The 11,099-nt window shown below is 47.8% G+C and overlaps 1 protein-coding gene across 1 annotated transcript; it reads left to right on the top strand.

Moving 5' to 3' along the window:
* Positions 1–8,422: 8,422 nt before the first annotated feature.
* Positions 8,423–10,231, top strand: LOC128783261 (olfactory receptor 6M1-like). Its single transcript, XM_053933912.1, has one exon. It carries the CDS (start codon positions 8,720–8,722, stop codon positions 9,719–9,721), a length of 1,002 nt encoding a protein of 333 aa, XP_053789887.1. The 5' UTR covers positions 8,423–8,719; the 3' UTR covers positions 9,722–10,231.
* The last annotated feature ends 868 nt before the right edge of the window (positions 10,232–11,099 follow it).

The following is an 11,099-nucleotide window of genomic DNA, read 5'->3' as shown; positions in this document are numbered from 1 at the left end:
ACCAAGGAGAGCATTGTGACATCATGGAACCTAGTGGAACCAAGGCTCCATTGTTCCCGTCCAGAACCAATGAGACCATTGTGACATCATGGAACCTCATTAAACCAAGGCTCCATTGTTAACAGTCGAGAACCAAGGAGACCATTGTGACATCATGGAACCTCGTGGAACCAAGGCTCCATTGTTCCCGTCCAGAACCAATGAGAACATTGTGACATCATGGAACCACATGGAACCAAGGCTCCATTGTTAACAGTCGAGAACAAAGGAGACCATTGTTACATCATGGATCCTCCTTGAACCAGGGCTCCATTGTTACCACGTAGAACCGAGGAGACCATTGTGACATCATGGAACCTCGTTGAACCAAGTCTCCATTGTGACCGTCCAGAACCAATGAGACCATTGTGACATCATGGAACCTCGTGGAACCAAGTCTCCATTGTGACCGTCCAGAACCAATGAGACCATTGTGACATCATGGAACCTCGTTGAAGCAAGGCTCCATTCTTAACATTCGAGAACCAAGGAGACCATTGTGACATCATGGAACCTCGTTGAACCAAGGCTCCATTGTTACCTTCCAGAACCGATGAGACCATTGTGACATCATGGAACCTCGTGGAAGCACGGCTCCATTGTTACACTCCAGAACCCAGGAGATCCTCGCGACATCTTTGAACCTCGTGGAACCAAGGATTCATTGTTACCTTCCTGAACCGAGGAGACCATTGTGACATCATAGAACCTCGTGGAACCAAGACTCTATTGTTAGGAGTCGAAAACAAAAGAGACCATTGTGACATCATGGAACCTCGTGGAACCAAGGATTCATTGTTACCGTCCAGAACCAAGGAGACAATTGTGATATCATAGAACTCAGTGGAACCAAGGCTCCATTGCTACCCTCCAGAACCAAGGAGACCATTGTGACATCATGGAACCTCGTGGAACCAGGGCCCTTTTTATAATGTCCAGAACCGTGGAGATCCTTGTGACATCATCGAACCTCAAGGAACCAAGGCTCCATTGTTAACAGTCGAGAACCAAGGAGACCATTGTGACATCATGGAACCTCGAGGAACTAAGGCTCCATTGTTACACTCCAGAACCAAGGAGATCCTCATGAAATCTTTGAACCTCGTGGAACCAAGGATTCATTGTTACAGTCCAGAACCAAGGAGACCATTGTGACATCATGGAACCTCATGGAACCAAGGGTCCATTGTTACCATGCAGAAACAAGGAGTCCATTGTGACATCATGGAGCCAAGTGCAACAAAAGCTCCACTGTTACCGTCCAGAACCAAGGAGATCCTTTTGACATCCCAGGACCTCATGGAACCAAGGCTCCATTGTTAACATTCGAGAGCCAAGGAGACAATTGTGACATCATGGAACCTCGTGGAACCAAGGCTCCATTCTTAATAGTCTAAAACCAAGGAGACCATTGTGACATCATGGAACCTCCTAGAACCAGGGCTCCAATGTTACCATCCAGGACCGAGGAGACCATTGTGACATCATGGAACCTCGTGGAGCCAAGGCTCCATTGTTATTGCCCAGAACCAAAAAGACCATTGTGACATCATGGAACCTCGTTGAACTAAGGCTCCATTGTTACCCTCCAGAACCGATGAGACCATTGTGACATCATGGAACCTCGTGGAAGCACGGCTCCATTGTTACACTCCAGAACCCAGGAGATCCTCGCGACATCTTTGAACCTCATGGAACCAAGGATTCATTGTTACCTTCCTGAACCGAGGAGACCATTGTGACATCATGGAACCTCGTGGAACCAAGACTCCATTGTTAGGAGTCGAAAACAAAGGAGACCATTGTGACATCATGGAACCTCGTGGAACCAAGGATTCATTGTTACCGTCCAGAACCAAGGAGACAATTGTGATATCATAGAACTCAGTGGAACCAAGGCTCCATTGCTACCCTCCAGAACCAAGGAGACCATTGTGACATCATGGAACCTCGTGGAACCAGGGCTCTTTTTATAATGTCCAGAACCGTGGAGATCCTTGTGACATAATGGAACCTCAAGGAACTAAGGCTCCATTGTTACACTCCAGAACCAAGGAGATCCTCATGAAATCTTTGAACCTCGTGGAACCAAGGATTCATTGTTACAGTCCAGAACCAAGGAGACCATTGTGACATCATGGAGCCAAGTGGAACAAAAGCTCAATTTTTACCGTCCAGAACCAAGGAGATCCTTTTGACATCTCAGGACCTCATGAAACCAAGGCTCCATTGTTAACAGTCGAGTGCCAAGGAGACCATTCTGACATCATGGAACCTCGTGGAACCAAGGCTCCATTGTAACTCTCTAGAACCGAGGAGACCATTGTGACATCATGGAACCTCGTGGAACCAAGGCTGCATTGTTACTCTCCAGAAGCAAGGAAATACTTCTGACATCATGGAACCTCGTGGAACCAAGGCTCCATTGTTACCCTCCAAAACCAAGGAGACTATTGTGACACATGGAACCTCATGGAACCAAGCCTCCACTGTTACAGTCCATAACCAAGGAGAAGCTTGTGACATCATGGAACCTCGTGGAACCAAGGCTCCATTGTTACGGTCCGGAAGCAAGGAGAACATTGTGACATCATGGAACCTCGTGGAACCAAGGCTCCATTGTTACTGTCCAGAAGCAAGGAGATACTTGTGACATCATGGAACTTCGCGGTAGCGAGGCTCCATTGTTACCGTCCAGAACCAAGGTGACCATTCTGACATCCTGGAACCTCGTGGAACCAAGGCTTAATTGTAACTCTCCAGAACCAAGGAGACTATTGCGACACATGGAACCTCATGGAACCAAGGCTCCACTGTTACAGTCCATAACCAAGGAGAAGCTTGTGACATCATGGAACCTCATGGAACCAAGGCTCCATTGTTACGGTCCAGAAGCAAGGAGAACATTGTGACATCATGGGACATCGTGGAACCAAGGCTCCATTGTTACTGTCCAGAAGCAAGGAGATACTTGTGATATCATGGAACCTCGTGGTAGCAAGGCTCCATTGTTACGGTCCAGAACCAAGGAGACCATTCTGACATCATGGAACATCGTGGAACCAGAGCACTTTTTTTAATGTCATGAACCGTGGAGATCATTGTGACATCATGGAACCTCATGGAACCAAGGCTCCATTGTTACCCTCCAGAACCAAGGAGTTCCTCATGACATCTTTCAACCTTGTGGAGCCAAGGATTCATTGTTACCATCCTGAACCGCGGAGACCATTGTGACATCATGGAACCTCCTTGAACCAGGGCTCCATTGTTACCATCCAGAACCGAGGAGACCATTGTGACATCATGGAACCTCGTGGAAAAAAGGCTCCATTGTTACCGTCCAGAACCAAGGAGACCATTGTGACATCATGGAACCTAATGGAACCAAGGCTCCATTGTTAACAGTCGAGAACCAAGGAGACCATTGTTACATCATGGAACCTCATGGAACCAAGGCTTCATTGTTACCCTCCAAAACCAAGGAGAGCATTGTGACATCATGGAACCTCATGGAACCAAGGCTCCATTTTTAACAGTCGAGAACCAAGGAGACCATTGTGACATTATGGAACCACATGGAACCAAGGCTCCATTCTTAACAGTCAAGAACAAAGGAGACCATTGTGACATCATGGAACCTCCTTGAACCAGGGCTCCATTGTTACCACCCAGAACCGAGGAGACCATTGTGACATCATGGAACCTCGTGGAACCAAGGCTCCATTGTTACCGTCCAGAACCAAGGAGACCATTGTGACGTCATGGAACCTCGTGGAACCAAGATTCCATTTCTATCCAGTGAAGCTTCATGGAACCAAGGAACCAATGTGGCACAGCATGGTTGCATGGAACCAATGGTCCACAGAGATAGTGCGGATTCAAGGAGACCATGGTGATGCTGTGGAACCTCATGGAACCAAGGGGCCATTGTGACGCAGCAGAATCTCTTGGAATCAAGGCAACCGGCTTACACTATGGAACCTCATGGAGCCAAGGGTCCACTGTGACATTGTGGGGCATCTTTGGAACAAAGGACATGGTTGATAGGACAGAAGCTCCTGGAAACTATGGGACATTGTGACACTGCAGAGCCTCATGGAAACAAGGAGACCCCTGTGACACTGAGAACCTTATGGAACCAAGCAGCCATTTTCACCCTACAGAACCAAGGAGACCATTGCTGACAGTACAAAACCTCATGGAACTGAGGGGCTCTTGTTATACAGCGAGGCCTCGTGGAACCAAGGGGCCGTTGTGACACTGTGGGGCCCCATGGAACCAAATATTCATGGTGACACAGCAGGGCTGCTTGTAACCAATTGTCCATTGTGATCCTGCAGATCCAAGAGAGCGGGTGACACGATGGCAGTTCATGGAACCAAGGGGCTGCTGTGACACACCAAGGCCTCGTGGAACCAAGGAGAGCATTGTGGCAGTGCAGAACCAAGGAGGCCATTTTAAGAGTACAGAACCAAGGGTCCATTGTTATACAGCAGGGCCTGATGGAACCAAGGGGCCATTGTGAAACTGTGGGGCATAATGGAGTCAAGGACAGCACTGATACTGAAATGTGCTGGATAGAAACCTTCTCACACAGTTCTGAGGATTTGAAAGTAGATATTATTCATTACATACGGCATGGCAGTCATTTGGCTGATCCTACATCCATTTGAGTGCAGTGAACATCGAGTGAAGAATTTTTTGCAGACACACTGATTACATATTCATGAGCTATCCCCACTTCCTTTGACATTATTTGACATAGTTGCACCCCTTATCAGAAGTCTTTATGTGGTTCTTTGGGGTCTGTCTCCAACATCCAGTGTCCTTTTTAGATGGCTGTTCCTCAACTCCTGCTTTTGAGTAAGGGCAATATCATTGCTTTGCATAACTTCTGCTTTGTCAGCCTTGCAGAGCAGAGCTGGCATCCTGCTTGTGCTTTGCATGAGTTACATCCTTTATCTGTTTCTCCAAGGTTGTGCTGTTCTGTTCTACTGCCCTCATCAAGTCCCCCCTTTTCTTGAGACTCAGTTCCTTATGGGCACCGGTCTCTCAATATCTCTATTTTGTTTTCTAGTGTAGGGCACTATAACACTGAATCGTAATGCAAGCTAAATCCATACAGCAATTATTGTGGTGACCATTATAAACAGATGTTTTAACCAAACCCAGCTGGGTAACCATGAAGGAAATTTGTCCCAGATTTCTTTAAATCCCCAGGAGGTTTCATCTTGAGCTGTGCGTTGAAAGAATTTTTAAACTATAACACTCTGTCCCAAAGTCAGTTCTTTAGCTTTCTGGATGAAGAGAATAGCTGCTACTGCCCTCAGACAGCCCAGCAGCTCTGGCTGACATTGTCTGGTTGCTGTGAAAAGTAGGCACAGCCCTGCTCCAGTCCCCAGGAACTGTGACAGCACTCCCCATGCTGGGTTTTGTCTCTCACATGGAAAAAACAGATCCAATGGGTCCATGGGGTTTGAGAGTCCCAAAACAGGGCCCGCATGAGGGCTCGCTGGAGCTGTGAAAAGGCAGCCCATGCCACACCAGTCCAGACTATAAAGCCCTGCTGAGCTGCCTGAGCTCACACAGAGGCTTTAGCAGCAGCCCATAATTGCTGATGCACAGCTGACATCATCCCACACCCCGAGAAATGCCTCTGACTCTCTCATTGTTCATGGCTGTGGGACTTGCCAAATTGCTTCTTTTCCTTCCTGTCCCAACCTCCTTTGTCCCTGGAGGATTTTGAATCCCAGGTAGGCTTCTGTGCTCTGGACTGTTTGTACTCTGTATCCACTTAGTCCCAGAAAATTCCACAATGCCACAGTCTGACCCCTGAACTGCTGCTGAGTTTCAGTTTCAGAGATGAATGCCATCTCCAGACTGGAACAAGACTCCAAAGAGGGTTCTGATGTTTCCATTCCTCCAGTTCTTTTGCCACTTGGTTTCCATATATCATGGGGGTATTTTTAAACTCCTGGGGTAGAACTGGCCAAGTCAGCTGGGCTCTTCTCACTGTGTTTGGACTGTCCCATTCAGAAGTAAATAGTTCTTGACTTTCACTACTCCAAGAGATACAGAAAAAGCCACTTTCAAATTCTACACTCTCAACCATTTTAATTTTTCACTCTAGCTTGTTAGCAAGGTACAAAGATTTGCTACGGACGGGTGTATATCTTCTACTGTCTCATGTATGGCTCTAGGATCCTGTACCAGCCACTAATCCTCTCCATTTGCCTTCTTAACTGCAAAATAAGGCTATTAAATTTGGATTCATATTCCTTCAACAGGCCTCATTTTATAAATTTTTCTTTTATAAATCTAATCTTTCTTTTCTTTTATAAATCTATCCAAGGGATAATAACCCCTTACAACTTTCTTTTCTCAAAGGGTATTGCTTCTGCCTTACTGGTCCTGCTCAGGGTTTCAATTTGTTTCTCACAGGCTCTGCTTTTCTGGGTCACTGGGGCACCTCTCCAGTCCAGACTAGCAGATTTACTGCATCCTCAAGTGATACAGATGGCAGATGGATCACATCTGAAGATTGGAGTGCAAAAACAGAGGCTTCCACATGATTAGATTTTGGAGTAATAACCTGCATTTTGCCATCTTAATCTTGATTTTAGCATTCAGGTTTTCCAAGAAATTGTCCAAGGAGAGGCTTAAGTAAATGGAGTAGATACAAAAACTGGGGAGTCACCCATTGTTTTCCTAATTTAAAATCAATGGGCTGGAAAAATGGCTGAGTTTCATGATTCCCTGTTGCACCAATGATTGTTATAGAATCATTACTCACGTTTCCTTTTACTGTATTTAGACAGAGCAGCCAGCTCCTGTAGCCACTAAAATACCTAACTCCTCATTGTCCCAGCTTAGCTGTGACCGGATGTTCTGCTGGGAAAGAATCCTCTGGTCCCCCGCAGTGACCATCGGTGATGGCCACGAGAGGGGAGTTTCGTGTTGTACCTGCGGACAGTCCCTTTTCAAACGCCTCTCTTTCTTACAGTGTGCACATTGATTAACAGCAAGTCTCTTTTCTTCCTTCCTCTGCTCTTCTTTGATGAGCCCTCAGGGGAAAGATGGACTGAATTGTGGAATAACTCACTTTGGGAGAGTGTCCTTTGCAACAGAGCCTTCAACTGCATCAAATGTGGCTTCACTTACAGCTGTTCCGATTGCTTCTGATAATCCGCCTGCCCTGTGGTCTCTGGAGTGTGGAAGCATCCTATGGAATTGGAATTTTCTCCATTTTACTCAGCTGTGCAGCAGAAGCTGCTACAGGGGGGTCTCTGAAGCAGTCAGAGCCTCCACCCAGGGTAGGGAACACTGCATTTATGCACAAGAATCAACCTGGGCACAGCAGGATGTGCTCATCTCTAGGGCTGCCCCGAGTCCCCACCTGGAGAGCTCCCAAACATTTCAGTCCCACAGTTCATTTTGAAGGTGACTCATTTTTGCTCATTTTAGAGTTGGTTCATTTTGAGGGCTCTTGACTGAACTCAGTCACTTGGTTTCAAGTTGATGGCCTGTCTCAGACCAGGCTCTCCTCTGCTCTGTGTGGACAATGAGATGGGAGAGCCCTTGGGCCACCCCGGGGACCGATGACTTCAGTGCTCTGGTTGCACATGAACAGAGCTTTGTTTCACTGCTTCAGACCCCCTCTCCTCTTCTCCCCTGGCATTTTAAAGAATCCTATTTTCACAGTCATCTGCTCTGCTCTTCTCCATGTTGAAAAGCAAATCAAAAAACCTGAAAAGGAGAACACCAGTCTTTATTGCATATATTTTTTCTCATACATCTTTTCTTAGCTGTGTATTTTGGTTTCAAAACAGAGTAACTTAATTACTTAATTAGTCAGGGATTTGAGACTTGAAAAGTGAGTTTCATCTACTCCCCTGCAGGCACCCAGGAGAATTTGTTTTCTCGAGGCTCCCTCTGTAGCCAGTGGAGACAATAGAACATTTGGAGGCTGGGTGCTCCCAACTGCCACATAAAACAAAAATTACAAATCTCTTCCTGGCACTTTTCCCTTGCTCTGCACAGGTTCATTTTGGTGCAGACAGGGGACAGCTGGGATTGTGACACTCTGTGTGGATCCATAATAAATTCCAGTCCTCATTTAGAGTACTAAAAATCCAAGTTCTACTTGGTCCCTATTCTGCCCTCCCCATTCCTTTCCTGAAGAGACAGAGAGGAAAAAGCTGTGGAAGAAAGCAGAGGGTTGCAAAAGAGATACTTGGGATTGCTTCTTTTGGAAGCAACAGTTCCTCAGGGACTCCTGGTCCAAAGGCAAATACTGAAAAGTAGAAACAAGGAAGTTCAATGCACAGATTTGTTGTAATTTCAGCGTTTAGTGTTTGTGCTGTAGATGAGAGGTGTTTGGCACATGGGTGTGACAGATGTTTGCAGTAGGTCTGAGTGAGCTGGGAATTTCCCAGGAATGGGGGGAAATAGCCAATAGCTCCTTAGAATCCTCTGTTCTGGTGAAAGAATTCTTTGGGAGTGTTTGGAAAAGGTAGAAAAAACACAATAAAATCTCTGAGGTCTCTACCTGAAATGGGAAAGAGAACAATCAGGGTGTGAGAATTGTTTGAAGCACAATCTCTGTGCTCTATAGCAAGAGTGCAGGAAAAGAAAACAGCAGAGAAGGAAGGATAGAAATGTTTGTCCAGACTGTGAAATGATCCCACTTGGTTTTGCCATGTTCCTGTCTCAGCAGGATGAGCTGGAATTCAGCATGGGACCAGAAAATGAAACAGCAGTTACTGAGTTCATCCTAGAGGGTTTCCCAGAGCTTGATCCGAGACTGCAGGTATTTTTCTCTCGGGTCCTTCTGCTCATGTACCTGACAACAGTGATGGGGAATGCAACCATCATTTTCCTCGTGTGTGTGGATCACCAGCTGCAAAGCCCCATGTACTTTTTCATCAGCAACCTGGCCTTCCTAGAGATCTGCTTTACATCCTCCACAAGCATCAAATTGTTTGTCATGCTGAGCTCTGGTCAGAACACTCTCTCACGAAGCAGCTGCTGTGCCCAAAACTATTTCTATTTTGCCCTGGGCTGCACAGAGTTCATCCTGCTCGTTGTCATGTCCTTTGAGCGCTATGTTGCCATCTGCCAACCTTTGCTCCATGCTGCCATCATGAAGCCTCAGCTCTGTGTCCACCTGGTTGTTGCTGCTTGGCTCCTCGGCTTTGCCCTGCTGAGCTACCGGCTGTTCTTCCTCTCGGAGCTGTCTTTCTGTGGCTTCAAGATCCCCCATTTCCTTTGTGACAACTCCCCCTTGTTCAGACTGTCTTGTTCTGACACCAGCCTGCTTTGGAAAATAGACTCTGTCTTCTTAGCGTGTGTCGTGCTGGGTTCCTTATGTTTGACTCTGGCATTTTACACCTGCATCCTTTTCTGTGTTCTGCATCTTCCAGCAGCCTCTGGGAGGAAGAAAGCTTTGACTACGTGTTCTTCCCATCTCATCACCTTGTCCATTGCCTATGGGAGCTGCATTGCTCTCTACACGTGTCCTGCAGAAGATGTTTCCTTGAGGACCAACAGAATTGTAGCTCTGCTCAACACAGTCCTGTACCCATTCTTAAATCCATTCATCTACAGCCTTCGGAACAAATCTGTGATCTTGGCCCTGAACAAATCCAATGCCAGGGCAAGAACAAAGCTTTTCCCCTAACCATGGTGCATTTCTGGAAAGCCATCCCAAGAATCTGATGTCATCTGTTGCACACTACCAGTGCCTGTGAGTGCAGCCTCCAAACAGGGCTGCCTCAGGAGACTGATGCTCCTGCTGGCTTGTGTCAGGTTAAAAGATAAGAGACTCATCTGCACACGCAGACAGGGCACCAACAATGGCAGGAGGAGAAACTCAGTTCATTCTCTGCCCTGGCTGCTCCCAGGCCCATCACTGGAGAGCCCCCAGCTCATTAAGAGCCCATCTCCAAAACAGAGAAGAGCTCAGCGGAACAGTGGCAAGTGGCAATCCAAATTACAGCTCCTGAGCAATGGACACCTTGTCCCAGCTCCTTTCCTGGGACAGCCATCAGCCCTCGTGTCCACCTTTGAAACCCCAAAGTCACTGAGAGCAGGTCACCATTTGGACTAAGGGGATTGCTGCCCTGGCGTGTAGGACACGTTTTGGGATGAAGGAGGAGGAGGAGCAGTTTTGGATAGCACAGGACTTGTGGGAAGGTGAGGGGAGGATCCCAACCAGAGCAGTCTGTCCTGTCTTCTCATTAAACTTGAATTCTCCCCCTGTGTGAGCAAATCTCTGTTCTGCCTGAGCATGGGAGCCTGGGGGTGTGAGGGCAGCAGTTGGGGGAGGGCACCAAAGAGCCCACCTGCCAACGGTGCTGGCCACGGAGTGACCGGAGGGACTGGACTTAGGGGTCTGGGGGTGTGGGGTGTGTCTGGTCTGCACCAGCACCTGGAATGGGGCTGTGGGCTCAGGGCTCAGATGCCCAAATGCCTCAGCTGTGAGACTGGAATCCAGGGGAAGCTGCTGAGCAGACGAGTGTCCGAGCACAGCTGTGCAGGGATCCGTGCACAGGTATGACTATGGAATGGGACAGACTGGACCAGGATAGTCCCGCTGGGAATGATCTGCAGTTCAGAGCAGAATGAGGGTCTGGTCCAACTGCCCGACCCCTCCAGGGTCACCAAAAGTTAAAGCAGGCATTAGGGCACTGTCCAAATGCCTCTTAAACACGGACAGGCTTGGGGCATCAGCCACCTCTCCAGGGAGCCTGTTCCAGTGCTTGACCACCCTCTCAGTAAAGAAACCCTTTCTCCTGTCCAGTCTAAAGCATCCCGGTACAGCTTTGAACCCTTCTCAGATGTTCCAACACTAGATATCAGGGAGAAGAGAAAGGGAAATGCAGGGCAGAGCCAGGGGCAGCGAGATGGGAGTGTGCAGCCTGCAGGGACACAGCAGCAGCTGTGGGACATGCAGGACAAGCTGTACTGGACATGGCCAAGGGCCCTGGCAGGGCTGGCAGTGCCCAGGAGAAGCCCAGTCTGGGTGCTCCGGGTCACAGCAGGGTCTGTGCCACCGA

Source organism: Vidua chalybeata, unplaced genomic scaffold, assembly GCF_026979565.1.
Source record: "Vidua chalybeata isolate OUT-0048 unplaced genomic scaffold, bVidCha1 merged haplotype W_reject_6, whole genome shotgun sequence".
Classification (NCBI taxonomy): Eukaryota; Metazoa; Chordata; class Aves; order Passeriformes; family Viduidae; genus Vidua; species Vidua chalybeata.
This window is presented reverse-complemented; position numbering and strand designations above follow the sequence as displayed.